Here is an 18,119-nt window from a genome sequence, read left to right as displayed (position 1 = left end):
CTTATCCTTTTACGGCACAACATCCCATCATGGCTGACTTGCAATGAGTTCGATTCCTCAAGATTCGGGCCGTGAACTGTTATATGGCTGTTTCTTTGAAACTAGAATTTATTGTATTGTGATGTATGTGTGTTGAGGCATGTGTATATAGAACATGGAGCAGATCGGAAAAAGGTTGGGCGCTCTAACGATCCGAGATCTGTGGCTGGTCGTTGTGTGCGCCATCGCTGTGTATTTACTCCGTGTACGGGAAAGTTACTCCCTACAAGCCAAATGGAGGTCCGATATTGACACATCGTTATACGAAAACAATGAATATGCCAAAGAGTGGGAGAAAATGTGAGTTTTTGATCATAATTCATATGAAAAAAACTCTATTGTGAATTTCATGAAGGCATGATTTTTTTGTAAATGATTGAAGGAAACACGCAAAGAACTATGGGTAATGAGCATTGCCAGCGTATTTTGAAGTACAAGGGTCTTCCAGGGTAAATGTTTTATAAATATTTTACAAATTTTCATGAAAAACATTTATGCCTTTATGAAATTCACTATACCATATTTGCTCTGTTAGCAAAGTACAGAGGTGTTTCACAATAAGCAAAGTACAGAGGTATTTCACAATAAGTAATAATTTGATGATCCAGTAAGACAAAAATCCAGTTTTTAGTTTATATGTGTATTTTGAGATGTGCTTCTAATATTTATTTATTTAATAATTTAACATCCATTGGAATGGATGATAATGGATACAGTAAACAAAACAAAACCATGAAAAGTGACATGACAAATATACATACACAGAAAAAGCAACAATTAAAAATGAAATTGGCAAGAAATCCAAGAATTTTGAAGGTCGTTAGGTGACATCCCTGTCTAGAAGGTGATTCATAAATATCAGCCTAATGGAATTGACAGAAATTCATTGCTCAAGATAAGTCAGAATTTGTTGTCATAAATGTACGATGAAACTAAATAATAATAAAGGATATGAAAAAATAAAATGATATTTGATAAAAATATAACAAATTTAGTTGTAAAGGATTGCCTACACCTCCCAAGTTACAGTATTTTCTATTACATGTATAATACAGAATAGTTTGTTGAGCTGCCACGTCCAATTTATGGGTGGGTCAAAGTAACATGCTGTCTGTCACCATGCAGTGTCAAACCAACTCAACATTTGATGCATAAAAATAACCACAACTAGTTAACCTAGCCTGCATACATGTAAAACATATTGTGTTGGGGTCAGGATTATAAGAACATGTGATCACCCAACTGTCTGACCCCAACACAGAGCTATTGGTTAAGAACCAATCAGACTACTTTTGAACAAATGTTTTCCCCTTGTCATGTTTCCTTCAGGTCATTCACATTTTATGGTATATATAGGTGGTCATATGATGATCTAATCATGTGACAAATAAAGATTCATGCTGAAGCTCAGGAATTTGCAGTTTTCAGGAAGATATTTTATAGCGAGCACAAACAAAATTTGTACAGGTATCTTGCAGCTACCCTGGGAAACTCCTTGTCAACTTCCCCCAGACAGTCGAAGTGACTGCAAATAAGATTTGTACAGATAATTTACAATTTCCCTTGTATAGTCGCAACAATGCTGCAACATGGAAACAGACAACAACTTTAATAGCCATAGTACATATCTAGACAAATATTAATTAGTCCAAACTCAAGTGGAACCAGTGGAAGTGAGATTGTCACAAAATGTAGCAAATCGTTTTCATAACATTATATCATTTAATAGCGCTGGTAAAAAAGTCCCTCGCTATATTGCAATGTTTGTAAGGACTTTCCTAAGGAGTTTACTAACTCCCTTTACAAATCTTCTTTGTACCCGCTGTAATATACCAGCTTCAGATTTGTTCTGAACATGAAACCCATAATTTTCATTCATACACACACTGTAGTCGGGAAATCTATAATTTGCGGCATTGTAAAACATCTCAACAGGACAAAAGGTGCACATCTCAACTTATTAAACACATACCACCTCACAATTGCAAATAGCTCAGTAAGTAACATAGCAACACAGAAGCAGCATGCACAAAAATAACATTGAACTTTTTTTTCAGTCCTCTTCCATTCGTAAGTGATATCGAGAGTGATGGAATTAATGGTGAGTTTGATATTAAATACTGAAAAACATTACCCTGACACATCCATGTTAGAATGATAATGGAAAGCTGCAATCTCTCAAACGTATTTTTAATCACTTTATTATTACTGAATAATTGCCTTACCTTATTGTGGGTCTTAGATTATAAACTGTAGCTGCCTACCACTGTGGATAGTTTTAAATATTATAATTGTGCGTAGTTGTATAATGGTGTTCAACTCTGTATTATTTGTGTGTTATAGTAATGCTGCATTCTGGAGACCTAAGTTTGTTATGACATGAACACTAGGTGGCGCTTTACTCATTTATGTCTTTCATATTAATGCATCATTCTAAACCAGGAATAATTTTTTTTTTATGATCTAAACATATTTTTTTTACATTAACTGCTTCATCAAATTTTTATTCCTCTCATTACAGAAGTCATTTTTGTAACTAAAGAACCAAAAATTAAAATAGCAACTGTTCCGACCAAGAAGTTTGGTTCATCTGTGTTGCCATATTTGGTAACTAAGCATGAGGTTACACTAGGTAGTAATAAACATCCGGTTGCTATAGCAACAGGCTACCTAATGGAATACCAGAGTATGCTGCAGGTCAGAAAACAGGTGAGCATGTTGTGATCAACACTGGTGACGCTATTACTACATTTAGCATTTGAGGTGTTCTTTAATTTTGTTCAGTGATTTTTATTAAATTTAGTTCTTTTAGAAATATTACAATTTATTTGTAAACATTATCCAGTTGTATTGATGTTGACCCTGTTGACCTTCAAGCAAATTCTGTTCAAATATGACATATTTCCCTCTTTTCCCATCCATCCATGCATATTCCAGTCAAATATTAAGTACTCGGTAATTCACACATGTTTTTCCATCTATCCATGCCTATTCTGTTCAAATATGAAGTAATTCCCACGTTTTCCCATCTATCCATGCCTCTACCAGGTATTCTGTTCAAATATGACATATTTCCCACGTTTTCCCATCCATCCATGCATATTTCGTTCAAATATGAAGTACCCAGTAATTCCCACATGTTTTCTCATCCAACCATGCATATTCTGTTCAAATATGAAGTACCCGGTAATTCCCACATGTTTTCCCATCCAACCATGCATATTCTGTTCAAATATGAAGTACCCGGTAATTCCCACATGTTTTCCCATCCAACCATGCATATTCTGTTCAAATATGAAGTACCCGGTAATTCCCACATGTTTTCCCATCCATCCATGCATATTCTGTTCAAATATGAAGTAATTCCCACGTTTTCCCCCATCTATCCATGCCTACCGGGTATTCTGTTCAAATATGACATATTTTCCCACGTTTTCCCATCCATCCATGCATATTTCATTAAAATATGAAGTACCCGTTAATTCCCACATGTTTTCCCATCCAACCATGCATATTCTGTTCAAATATGAAGTACCCATTAATTCCCACATGTTTTCCCATCCATGCATATTCTGTTCAAATATGAAGTACCCGGTAATTCCCACATATTTTTCCCATCCATCCATGTATATTCTGTTCAAATATTACATACTTTTCCACATGTTTTCCCATCTATGCATTCATATCAAATACTGATACATCCATTGTGATCTGATTAAATTAAACCACCAATCTCTCCTCAGTGAGTACACTGGATATTACAATTGATATTACATATTTTTACATTCCAGGTAGTGGTAGCATTACTCAGTGACTGGACTGTGATGTGTTATGATCATAAATTACAATTACTTTGGCAGAATAAATTATCACCAATTTTGGATGAGAGATATTTTATAAAGTAAGTTGATTCTGGTTGACATCTTTTCTCATTTCAAAGTTACACTCTGATCTTATTCGTTTAGCTTTATTGGGGACTTGAAGCAACTTGACTTTATTTTGTGTGAGTTGCTAGACATACGTGTATGTAATTACCTATATTACTGTGGAATACTTTATTTTCGCTGGATTTAATTTTCGCTGAAAAGGCTTTTTGGGCGTTTTGCTTGGAATTTATTTTCACTGATTTTTGATGAGTTTAATGTGAAATATAGGAAAAAAAGTATATTCGCTGGATTTTATTTTCACGGAATCATCCCTTCAGCGAAAATAGCGAAAATAAATTCCAAGAGAAAAAATAAAGTATTCTACAGTATTACTCAAATTTCCATTATTTTCATATAGCTGAATGTTCAGCTTCACATTATTTGTTCAAATTTCTTTTTCAACACATGTACATTCACAAAGTTTCTCCTATTTTCCGAATTGCTGTGGAATCAATATTTACAATATAGTCTATCATGCAATAAGATCCCCAGTTATCAAACTATATTTGAGTACGATTTTATGCGATGCAGAAAGTAATCTATTGCAAATAGTGTTGAATTGACTTCTATTTTGTAGTTTTGTGAAATAATAATATAAAATGCTTGTTGAAATTGCTCTAAATATCGTAACAATGACTTGTCTCATATACATGTAATGTACAATTATCTGCATCTGGCCAACAACAATCAAATATACCCTTCTGTTTCAGAGAAGCGGCCATTTTGGTGACATCCCATAATTTGAAGAAAAAAGATGGCGGACTTATAATCATAGGTGGCAGTATTGGAGACCGACATCATCATGAAAAAAAACTAACGCAAGTTAAAAATTAATTGAACATAAGAGCATGTTGTTAAAAAGAAAACTTGAGCCAAATAAAAAAAACATGCAAGTGTTATGATAATCTTTGATCAAAATAAAATTGTCTTCCCAGTTGCCATATATAGCTTTTTTGGGGCCTTGGAACTGTCATGTGAAGTATTTGATAGTCTGAATTGCGTGCATTGAAAAAAAAAAGAATTTTGCCTTGTTTTAAATTACTAAGGCCGCAATAATTCAGAACAGAAATGAACATTTGTGAATGAGGGCCTTTTGGAACAACAGGAAAACGTTAGCAACAGAAATTCAAACATAAAATACAGGTATGTTATGACAATCTTCCGCTTCTACCTGAGCTTGCTCAGGGTGGAGATCTGGTTGACTATGAGCGAGTTCAGGTTGAATTTCAAGATTGCCATTACATACCTATGGAAAGCCAAAAATAAAAGAAAAGTGAAGTTTAAATTTGAATGTTATTATAAATTTCTTACAAGTTCATCAAATATGTCACATAGTATTACCTGTAAATGCTCTCAGAGTGCAACTTTATCTGTCTGCAATATTCTGCATTTTTGTGGCTTCAATATTCATTCATTTTTATTGGTTTTATAAATTACTTTAGTTGAAAAAGTTTGTCCAAATACATGATGTATTATCATTAAATAATTATCATTATTTCTAATGTTCATAATATACTTTGTAGTTACTGTTGTGTTATTTGTGATGAATTCATGTTTCCCCACTGTATAGGCACGACCATCATAGGCGAATACAGGACATCAAACCAATTGAGGATGAATCTGATGAGGGGGATGATAGGTACCAAGATAAGGTAACTATAGCAATAAGATTTTAGGTAGTACCAATAACAGGCAAAAAACAAGTTGTAAATCGAAAAGTTACTAAGTGTGCTTTTGTGACATCACCTGAAAGCTTATATATAGTTTAATATGGTAGTGTATCAAGGTCACATGATGCTCTATGTATCAGAATGAATGAAATCTGTCCATTGATGCATAAAATCTGTTTCTGGAATGGCAGAAATGCTTGATTTGATTTTGATGCTTTTTAGCAGCAATTTGGCTTTCTTGAATTGAAACAATGTATGTAGGTATGTATGTGTAAAGTTTGAACATTTTTGGTCTAGGAATGTCAGAGATGTAGAAAATCATTCCTGCGAACAAACTGGCCACAAAATATATTTTGAAAAAACAAAACATCAAATCTCTGTCGAACTTTGCATTGTATTTTATGAAATCTCTTATTTTTCTTTCTGTTGATAGGAGAAAGATACGCATGTGAATCATTTCTCAACGTATGCCCTCAGTGGGAAAGATGGCAGCATCAGATGGCATCACCTTCCAGGAGACTTTAAAGAACATACCAATAAAGATGATGTGAGTCCCATGTGATGTCACTAAGTATTCAATTGAGGGATACTCTATCTGATAGTAACCTTTGATCACTTTGGTTTTTAACATTTAGGCTCTGTTCTCGGCTCGTCATTTCAAGTTAGGTTTGAAGAAAGGTCTTTCACATGAAGGAGAGTCACACTGGATGCAGTACAACAAAGCAATACTCAAAAATCTGGTAAGTCATTCATGCCTGTGTTTTCATTCATATAGAGATAATATAGCTCCAGCTAAAATAAAGTATTTTACAGTAGTTCTATTTGCTCTGATTTCTTGATACGTTGCTCAATTTACAGAATATACGGTTAACACATTGTTGTCCAAACAATTGGTTCTGATCGGCATTTAGTAGCATTGTTATGTATTATATAATTACAATCTTTTGTTATTTTCTGACAGCCGCATTCATGGCAGAGAGCAAGCGACACTCGGATTACTTTCGATAGAATACAGAAGTCCAAGGGAGAAATATTCAAAGATTACGGTTTTGATGACGAGAATGTACTTGATAGTGAGTTGTATATTTTCACTGGACTCCACTACTTTTTGGCCAACATATCAGAATATACACCTGTCTGACTGGCTTTCTGAATGTACATTCATATTGGTTTTCATTGTCGTCCAATGCCTTTGGTTCAAAAATACAGATAACGTGAACAAAGAAGTATTATAAATACATTTACCGGTAGTAAAATTTCTTATCTTAGTTTTAAGCTATGATACAGATAAGCTGCTATGGATTTTAATATATGAATGTTAACTGTTCTCATAACATTTCATGAATTTATTATATTATGTAAGATCCTCAAAAAACAGACTATACATTTAATTATACATACTATTCATTTTTCATTTGTAGAATAATTACATAAAGGACAGATTTGTTCATTTCTTTCAATATCATTTTCCCATCAATTTCTATTTTGAGACAATGAACAAAATTATGATAGCATACACATAACAATACAAATAATTGGCCACTATTTTAATGCTAAAATTCATCAAAAATCAAGCATTTCTGCCATTCCAGAGCTGGATCTTGGTCGTATATTGATGGATTTCATTCTACCTTGGTACATATACATATTGAACATATGAGACCTTGATGCACATAATTTTGTTTTTCAGATCCGATTCAAAATGGCTGACTGACGGCCATTCTTTTTTTAACAAGCACTTCCATAGTAATTTTTCAGTGTGTAGAACGATAAATAAATATTAAAATCCATAAAAACAAAACAAAAAACAGTATAATAAAAGAACAAACACAGTAATGAAAGAAAAAATACAATAATAAAAGAAAAAACACAGTAATAAAGGAAACAAGCAGCCTGTCGGCTGAGATAGCTATGCTGTTAGCAATGCACATTTCAATTAAAGAACAGAAGACATCATTAGAAAATGAACAATATGTATAGTACCAAAGCAATCGGACTTGCAGTTTTTAACAAGAAGTCGAAAATATCACTTTTTACCAAAAATGACAAAAATATTCACCAAAATTAGAGAATTGAAGATATCATCACAAAATGAACAAATCTGAGAGAGGTCCACATGTAGTACCTATATATATAATATCAAAGCAATTGGACTTACGGTTTTTAACAAGAAGTCGAAAATATCACTTTCTACCAAAAATGACAAAAATATTCACCAAAATTAATTAGAGAATTGAAGATATCAACATGAAATGAACAAACCTACGAGAGGTCTACCCAAGGTACATATACACCAAGTATCAAAGCATTCAGGCTTGTAGTTTTCAAGAAGAAGTCGAAAAAGTAAAACATTGACACGGACGCCGACGACGGACGACGACGACGACGGACGCCGACGGACAATCACTCATATGATAAGCTCCGCTCGACAAAGTCGACAGCGGAGCTAAAAACACAGTAATAAAAAGAAAAAACTCATATAAGACAATTTTTAAAAAAATGTGCAAGACCTGAGAAGATACAAATTCTGAAGTTTGGATCTGTTACACAAAACATTGCTTATACAAACAAATTATACACAACATTGTTGCGTTGCTTATCAGAACATGCTTCTGTTGGCAAGAATACAATGACATAGTAAGGGTTAAACTGAGGTCTTGCTGCAAAGCATCCTGCATCACTAAATGAGAATAAATTGAACCAATAAAACTGCATTCATTTTGCGAGTGATATTTTATCCATCTTTATTGGCCAACCTTGTTCTGTAAATTGTGCTTGGTTTTCAGTGATTGGTTTAGATGAAGAACACCTGGTTGGGTATGCATTTGGTGGTTTGAGACCACACAGCGCATCTGAACACATCAAGAATCCCAATGCTATAGTTATACATACACATGAGGTGAGTTAATCACATGATGGTTTTATCATATGCATGAGATGAGTTAGTCATATGATGGTTTTATACATATGCATAAAGTGAGTTGGTCACATGGTTTTATACATATGCATGAGTTGAGTTAGTCACATGGTTTGTTTACATATGCATGAGGTCACAGGTGAGTTCGACACTATAGTTTTATACATATGCATAAAGTGAGTTAGTCACATGATGGTTTTATACATATGTATAAAGTGAGTTAGTCACATGATGGTTTTATACATATGCATGAGGTGAGTTAGTCACATGAGACTCATACATATGCATGAGGTGAGTTAGTCACGTAATGGTTTTATACTTACATATGAGGTGAGTTAGTCACATGATGGTTTTATTCATATGCAAGAGCTGACTTTACATTATTGTGAGTCACATTGTTGTTTGAAAGGGGGCTTATAGTCTGGAGTCTGGCTGTTTTTTGGGCAAAATAGGATCATTCTTTGTCAAAAGTGGGAGTGAAAATGATCTTTTTCCTGATATTTGCAATTTTGTTCAAAGTTGTTAAAAATGCAAAACATAATTTCTAATATATTGCAGATATTTTGTACTTTCAATACTGTCAAGATGAATGTATAAATTGAACACAACTTATTTTATCTTGTACGGGGTGTGACATGTTTTAAGTCTTGTTCTCATGCATATGCATGATGTGTCATGTCAACATTTTAAGGATGAGACAAAACTTACTTTTTGTACTTTTCTCAGTCGCCATTCAGTTATTTTTATTGTGTACAAATTTTTACATTTTATCTCTTATAGAAAACATGAGTCCAAAATACCCCCAAAATGAGAAAATGTAATTGTTTTGATGACCTGTTTCATGCATTTGCATACAATTTGCATAATTAATGACATCATTCAACAAATGTACACATATTTTGTGGAATACTCCATATCAGTCTGCAAATTAAAACTTTTTACAGAACATTAGGCTACACCGATTTAATTTTATGGATTACATCCGCGCGCGCATTAGTTTTCGCCTGTTCTCAAAAAAAAAAAAAATCTCCGACGACAAGTCTCCACAGATCGGTTTTCTGTCCAGAACTTGCCGACTCATATTGTCGCAAAGCGCCAACTTGTCATAAAACTCGTTTTGGACTACTCCAAAACCAAACTCCGCACAGTTAGATGCGCGTTACGTAAAGCACAAAGAATTATGGAAAAGAGATTGCCTCAAAACATGCAAATTTTGCCATAAATGATCCAACATGGCGACCACACCATCAAAATATGTGAGCATACAAGTTCAGAGGTGAAACGGAGGGATTGTTGTAGACTGGTACGCAATTGACTTTGGCCAGGGAGACGTTTACACAGCTATATGAGAGGTCGGTAGCGGCAAGCGAGTTTGGGCCAGACAACTTTGAGAACATATTGTCCAGAGTGGCTGTCCCGCGTTTCTTCTGCAATGATGAGAGAAATGGGAGAGGAGTGGAGGTGTATGGTGGCCTAAAAGTCGGTCAGGCGACAAATCAGTTCGGTTGCTTTGTCCGCATTGAAGTCGACAAAACTGCAACGAAAGCAGCAGAAGCTCCTTGGCCGAACTCCCCTTACGGGGTGATGTTGGTGTTTTTTTTTTCAATATCAAGCCTCTTATAATTTGTTACATAGTTGAAGTAGTTCTACAGCATTTGTGTCTACACTTAGTCTATCTGAAGTGTCACTTTAAAAGCTGTAGTTTTAATGTCAAAGAAGTTAATTTCCAGGTTGCTGTTGACAAACTTATTGTTCATTTTTAATTAATTATTTTTTTCAATACAACACAGTAAGTTTTTCTTTATTATTGAGTTGATGTGTATGCCTTTGACAAAGCTAAAATCTGCCTTATCCTCTTGCCTTTTCAAAATCAAAGGTGATGATACCTGTGACAGTAATACAGTACGAGATGTGTACATCAGCATGTGCCTCCTACAAATAAAGATTTGTTGTTTTTTGATACACTGTGGTTCTTTTCGTAATAATAGCTCCGTAATTCTGTGGTTTTAGCAGCATTTTCTTTTTTTTTGGCCGATTTTTTTTTTTTCGCCCTCTCGCATTCGTTTTGGGGTCTTCAGAGGATGTCATCCATAAAATTAAATCAGTGTGGCCTTAACATGTCTACACATATTGGATAACATTTCTGGAATGAAAGAAATTTCACTTCAATGAAAAAATCAATAATTTATTCAAAAAGTCTGAAATCGATAATTTGAACGATTATTACTTAAAAACAATATTTTTCTTCTAAATCTAAATAGTTGATTTTGATAGACAGTACCCACTTCCTAAGTGTGAAAAATCCAAAAATTTACATTTTTTGGGACATAACAAAAATATCGTTATATTCGAAAATAAATATAATTTTCAGAAACTTCAACTATAGTGCTAACAGAACATATCCAATATGTTGGTTGTAAAAAGTTATCTTCAATGAGGGACTTAAATTTGAACATAAATGTCAACAAACATGGGTCCTTAATCCCTGCCATACAATTATTTACAAGCTTTTTTTCCCCTTTCAGGGCATTGAGGTTTTGAAGCTGGCAACAGGACAACCTATGTGTAGGCTAAAATTACAACAAGATAAAGGTGTATACATGGATATTAATCAAGACGCCATATTGGATCATGTCAAAGGTTAGTGTCATTGAGGTCAAAGGTTATATCATTACCAATAGTATCTTTCTATAAATTTTGATTGACAGCTAAAGTTAAAATAAGTTTGTTCATCTATTCTTCTTTACTTGTACACATTCTGCTGCCTTTTTCAGTTGCTATAGTAATCCATAGGTTTAACCTGACACAATTTTTATCTCTATACAGGTCACTTCTCACATAGTGCACATGCTAAAGATAACTGCCTGGCTGTTGTCAAAACTGGACATCCTCCCCATACACTATTGTTTAATGGTTCCATCTGTGATTCGCAAAGCATTCTGGGATGGCTGTCATTTATAGGTACATGTATACTGTTATTGCAAGAAATACATACCAGAAATAAATTGAAATGTTGCAGTGTTGTAGAATTGCATGTTTTTGTCATTTATATGAATACATGTACACTAGCATTCTATAACTTTATTGTATAACACCCTCACGTCTTGTTCATCAGGTTGAGATCATCAGAAAAGTAGAGCGCCATCAGTGTTGACAAGGAGATATTAAGATACCCTCTTATTTTACAGATTCTGCAGACAATGATAATGGTCATATTGAAGACACACACCACACTGTACCACCAGTCATTGTCAGGAGGTAGTTTGAATATTTTGTGAACTATGAAAAAGTTATAGTACATGGTAGTGTCAAGTGTCACATGGTTGAGTACCATTGGTACTCAACCATGTGAAACTGACACTCAACCATGTGACACTTGACACTCAACCATATGACACTTGACACTCAACCATATGACACTTGACACTCAACCATGTGACACTGACACTCAACCATGTGACACTTGACACTCAACCATATGACACTCGACACTCAACCATGTGACACTGGCACTCAACCATGTGACACTGACACTCAACCATGTGACAATGACACTCAACCATGTGACACTGACACTCAACCATGAGACACTGACACTCAACCATGTGACACACTCAACCATGTGATACTGACACTCAATCATGTGACATTCACACTCAACCATGTGACACTCACACTCAACCATGTGACACTCACACTCAACCATGTGACACTCACACTCAACCACGTGATACATTATAAATTGTCTCAACATTTTTTACTTTCTATTTTTATTCGCATTTGCAGCGTTGCTGAAAGACGTGGGATATGGAATCATCTACTGGGTGAAACACAGCTGAGTGCATCCAGTAAAGGCTTTGATAGTATTTTCCTAATAAGCAATGGGAAATTAACAAGTTATGGCCCACATGGACAATTCCATTGGCAGGTGAGTGCATCTAGAAAAGGCTATGATACGTTTACCTAATAATTAAGCAGTGGGAAAGTTATCAACTACATGGATAGTTTAACAATGCCATAACGATAATAATCCTTTCGCAAGCTTAAAGCGAGAGAGTCATCACCTGCGCACACATGGAAATTATGTCCCAAGCGATGATAACAACACACGCTAAAAACACAAAGGCTCATGGGTAGACAATTGTTTGTAAACAATGACACGCTATGGCCATCTGACGCATGCGCAGGTGACGATTCCCCTGCTTTAAGAATTAACACCATTATTGGCACATGATGAAAACCTGTGTGAACGTGACTCCTGATGGTGTATCCGGTACAGTTACATATTTATCCCAGGAAGGAACTTGTTTGTGATTCTAATGAGATATCTATGTATCAATATGTGTACGTTGCATGTCCTTTGAAATTGACTGCTTGGTTAAATTTTGTCTCTACTTCAAGGTTGCAACACCGGCAAAGTGGTCTGATGCCAGTAGTCTAGTCAGAAGAGCAGGTCTCCTGAACCGTGAATTTACAGAGAAATATCGAAATACATTTCAACCAAGCATGCAGGTTACGGCACTTCAAGTATATGGAAAGGAGGTACATGTACTATGAACTTTCAACTTTGACCCCCTCACTTGTATATATCTTCTGGGTGTTCATTAATTAGTGGTCCAAACCTATGTGGGCCTGTTATCATTCTGATTTAATCTGCTTTTTTATGAGCTAGTTTGAGAAAAACACTAAACAGAATGTCTCCAATTTTGATGCATATTGGCGCCAATGTGAATTGGCGCACCTGAGGTCTCAGACATCTGAAATGTTTATTGTAGCATCACTGACATTTGTGATACACACCACGATTAACAGACACAGTTACATACTGAAGTGTTTATATATTCAAAATAGGTATTACTTAATGATTTAGTACACAAAATGTGATTGCGCTTCTAACATTTTCACATTATAATTAATTTTACAACAAATGGCCTCATTTTTTTTACTTGAGTTTCTTACTGGATTACTATATACATTTGTACATGTGCATGTGTATATTCATCCCCTTTGGGGAGAAAGATATTATTCAAATCTATCAACAACAAAAAACTCACTTTTAATAATCACATGCTGTAGATTTTAATTTTTTTTTTCAAATTCGTTTTATAAATAAGAAATTAGATAATTATTTCATGGACAGCAGAAGTGCATATAATATTTTCTAAATCAAATGAGACAATTATTGGTCAAACTTTTCATTGACCTGAAGTGCTCAGCCACCTGGTAATGGACTGATAACTATTTGAAGGGCGATAGTGGTCATGCCACGCATGCGCGAGATATATGGGTCTCATATAAACAAAGATGGCAACTTTGACTGTTAGGAAGATCAACGAGTACAAACTGAGACGTTTCCAAGCTTTAATTAGGTAATTTTTAGGTGATTGGAAGGTATCGAAAGAATCAACGGCGGCAATTAGTGCAAGTCGCGCCCAGGTCAAACCTCATATTTGTGATTTCCATTAGAAGAGCGCATTGGATTGTGGGAAAATCAATGTTTATCAACACAAATATCGCACATGCGCAACACGACAACCACCGCCCTTTAAGATTGGTAAAAATTAACTTCTGGTTTTGGTTATCTCAATAAAATGATTCAAAATTTTAGCTTATTTTTAGAATAAAACATTTCTTTATATCTAAAACCTTTGATTTCATTTCTGTATGTAAAAACTTTTGTCAAAGTCAAATATAGATAATTTTGTTTTCACTGACAAGTTCAAGGGAAATAACGACATAAATGTTATCATTATTTTTCAAATGTTTCCCTCCTTAGAATATAGTTGTATTAGCAGGCTGGGACTCCATGGTGCTGGTATCTCTCAAAGATGGTAGAATATTAGCTGAACATACATTGCCATGCCAACCGTCCTCTTCCATTGTAATTGGTGATTTCACCAATGATGGCTGGACTGATTTCATTGTACACTGCCCTACCAGGTAAAGATATTGTAGTCTTTGTTACTATAGTAACAGTACACACCATTGTATTATACCATGGAAACAGATGTTTCCTATCTTTGAAATTTTGGCGATCCGCTCTGCTAGGATTGCCCTTAAAATTATTTTTTTTTTGTGTGTGATTTTCTATGTCTTCATGTATTAATTCCTCTGTGATTTTTTAACAACATTGTCACCTTCAAACTGCATCTGTTCAATTTGTAGCTGCTACCTATATGCTATGCATCATATAGCATTGGTTTGTATTTTGAGCACTTCCTACACGAGTAGTCAACACTCCTAGTAGTGGCAAGAAATGTGAGAAATATATTCTTATCACTTTATTTTTTTTCTTCAGTTACCTGGGTTTTTCACTGAACAGAACATCGGGATACCTATCAACAGCATTGATTGGTGCTGCCATTATTGTAGTTTTCACAGCTCTTACGTCCATGTTTAGTATTGATGAAAACGAAGATGAGGACAATCGTAACCAGATCCATGATCAAGATAGCTGACACGCATTACAATTAGACGCCATTGTCCAAAAGATTTACTACTCAGAGTATTTATTTCTGCAAATTTTAATAGTAACCTTAGTAATGTATGTTGGTATTGTGGTTTTCTATCTCTATATTGTTTATCATAAATGATTGGATGATACCAAATTGCAAGAAGGGATGCATTAAAAGCAAATGGGGTGGGGTGGTTTATTGTTTGTTACAGTCTAGGCTTCAAAACTTGACTGAATTTCAGTTTTATTGCAGAGCTTTCTTTTGTATGGATGATTCTGATTAGTTTCAGAGAGCTCTAGTGATTTAACAAAGTTCTTTTTTTTTTCTGTACTCCCTGGTTTCTTTATTTGTTGTTGCACATGTGCTAAGGGTTACCTCGAATGCAATCTGGGGCTGGTGAGCAGTGTCTTATTTTATTGCGCCCTATATATCCGATGGAAATTCAAAATGGTTGTGGCATGTTACTGACATTTATAACCTTAAATCAAAGAACTAATCCAGCAGTTACTTGGCTGGAAAACATAGAAAAGTAACACGGATGACTCGTAACACTGTTGTTAAAAACATGACCCAAGACATGGCATGTCAAAATAACAATAACATTGGTAATTTTCTTGGTTTACATAAAAATATTGGTGTGTTGTCATTTTATTAGCTGGGCCTTTAATTTGAAAGGAGATCAATCCATCGATCATACCCTGGCCGAATTGTATCATGAACCGGTGTGCATGCATGCAATTATAAATCCAGTTCACACACTCTACGCTACTCATTCATCTCCACAAAATACAGGACACTATTTCAATCTGAATTATATTCCTTTTAATATGATTTTTCTTCAATACTAAAGATTCAATAAAATTTACTATTTGTTGGATACAGCCTTTGAATATACAATAAAGTGTGCATTTTCCCCCTTCCATTAAATTAAGTGTAATGAACTTATAATACATCATCCACTGCTACAAACATTTCACATCCTGGTTACTTTCCAGAGATAACATTATAAAAGTTAGTTTAATGCACTTGTACCATCATAATACCTCCAACTTAACCCTGTCATGATGGCAAGTACCAGCATGTGTGAACTTATGAAGAATCATGCAACTGACCAAAAAGAGAACCATAGTCTCCAAACTCGCATTAAATAACGTCTTAAATATTTGCTAATCTAATCAATTTCATTACTTAATTTCCATTCAAAAGTAAAAAGCAGGAAAGTAAATTTGCACCAATGGTTTGACAGTTGAAGTGGTTAAATATAGTCGTCTGATTATCCAACATTTATCCCCGAATATTACCAAGCATATTATGATTTCTATACTTCATATAGTATAGTACACCGTAGCTTGGGGGTGCTCGAAACCGTGACAAAAAAGTCGCCTTTCGTAAGCAGACATTTGAGAATTGAATATGCATGCATCTTGCAATGAATGAATACATGTTTTCCGTACTGTATGAAAAGATTGTAAACTTTTAAAAGTAATCATGCCTACCAATACAAAGCTAACATGTTTGGAATAGAAAAACTCGTCTGATTTCAGGATTAATTTATAGGACAGCACGGGTAGTAAATATACATCTAATTGTACCAGCAGCAACAATAAATAACCACAAAGTAAATTAAGGAAATACCGTATGCCAAGGGGTAGTCAAACCACAAATACCTCATCTTCAGGGATGAGCTAAAGTTGTTTGGATGTCTTAATTACATCAAACAAGAAACTCACTATTCAAAGCTGGAAATAAGATAACATATAAAAAGGTGTTTTAACACGTGTCTGAAACAAATGCTCATACGCCAGTATTCGCAAACTATATTTAATGACATCTTGTTTCATAATCTTTGTAATGAGAACATGACTGTGCGTTCACATGGAAGCCCGTGGGATGTACACATTTAAAAAAAAAAAAGTTGCAACAGAAGTAATCCATAACCTGTGTTACATTCACTGTTTTATTAGCTGAAAAGTGGAAAAACTGAGAAACATGCTGCATCAACCCATTCTACAGAGAAGCTTCCTGGTCATAAATGTATGCTAGAAAATCAACACTGATTTAACACATGCTGTCTTTATCGTATAGGACCTATTTTGAACACTGCACGGCGGAACGATATTTGAACACTGCGATATTTGAACAATATCTAGCTATGGTGGCATCTGTGTTTAATATAATACTTTAGGAATGAAATAACAGTGAGAGAAGCTGGGCCATACTTATAAAGCGACAAATTCATACATCTTTGGTATTTCACAAAAATGACTATATACATCCTCAGCAACTGTTATTTTATTTACATACTTCAAAATATTATATTATAATGTTACGTTGATGTATCATTAACAGTGACAAGATATGGTCCACTTTGCCGTTGTCTAATTGACTGCACTGCTCCAGTTGTCGTCATCGCATCTTTAGCATCAACAGAATCCTGGCTATTCCGCCTCTTGTTCCTAACCCCTGTAGGAAATTCAGGTTTTAGAATGCACACACTGATTCGGCCAAGATTATACAGTCCCGGTTTGCTGAAGCATGCTCGCAACTGCACAGTTCGGCTCTGCATAGAAGCAATGCTCATCTGGACTGAATTCTGTCCAACCCAAGTATAGTATGCCGAGTTATTGGCAACATTCGATGGGTAATATGTAGAAGAGTCTGTATCATCAACTTCAGCTCTATAACCACTGAAGAAAATAAAAAATAGTAAACGATTACTGAATGCAGAAAATATAACATTTAAATGGGCATGGTCGGCAAGTTTAGGTTTTTTAGCAATCCACTCTTCAGTGTGCTTCCCAGTGTGCTTGAACTTTCAGAAACAATAGAGATTATTGATATTGTTACAAAATGCAAATAAGCGATTTTTTGATAACTGCTTTTGCTTCAAAAATTGATCATTTGATTATGAACTTGAATTTTTTTTTTATAATTCAATGTTGAAATTCTGATTTATTGACAACACTATAACGCTTTGTTTATCCTGTGTTTTTGTTTGATTTCACGCATATCATTAATGCAAGATCATGCAATTAATGGAAAATGGTCCATTCATCAAAGGGAAGACCACTCTGATGACTGCAAAACTTGGTGAAAATCTTTCTAAATATCC

General features: G+C 34.7%; 2 protein-coding genes across 3 annotated transcripts in view; one reads left to right on the top strand and one right to left on the bottom strand.

Moving 5' to 3' along the window:
• Positions 1-12: 12 nt before the first annotated feature.
• On the top strand, positions 13-15,884 carry LOC100378520 (uncharacterized). The gene is made up of 17 exons (XM_002735069.4): positions 13-339; positions 2,097-2,140; positions 2,561-2,748; positions 3,831-3,940; positions 4,676-4,783; positions 5,536-5,617; positions 6,069-6,182; positions 6,271-6,375; positions 6,597-6,708; positions 8,422-8,534; positions 11,078-11,192; positions 11,379-11,513; positions 11,741-11,810; positions 12,339-12,480; positions 12,954-13,094; positions 14,329-14,492; positions 14,851-15,884. The coding sequence occupies exons 1-17, from the start codon at positions 155-157 to the stop codon at positions 15,008-15,010; spliced, it is 2,088 nt and encodes a 695-aa protein (XP_002735115.2). The 5' UTR covers positions 13-154; the 3' UTR covers positions 15,011-15,884.
• Positions 15,807-18,119, bottom strand: part of LOC100378371 (trafficking protein particle complex subunit 8-like) — a 35,622-nt gene continuing 33,309 nt past the window's right edge. For both annotated transcript variants that reach the window (XM_085500240.1, XM_085500241.1), the window contains exon 28: positions 15,807-17,694. In XM_085500240.1, the coding sequence (XP_085356366.1) occupies positions 17,334-17,694 (361 nt within the window). In that variant the 3' untranslated portion in view covers positions 15,807-17,333. The remainder of the gene's footprint in view (positions 17,695-18,119) is intronic.

The sequence above is a fragment of the Saccoglossus kowalevskii genome, chromosome 6 (assembly GCF_978046115.1).
Source record: "Saccoglossus kowalevskii chromosome 6, keSacKowa6.1, whole genome shotgun sequence".
Taxonomy (NCBI): domain Eukaryota; kingdom Metazoa; phylum Hemichordata; class Enteropneusta; family Harrimaniidae; genus Saccoglossus; species Saccoglossus kowalevskii.
Note: the sequence above shows the minus strand (reverse complement) of the source record. Positions and strands in the feature narration are given on the sequence as shown.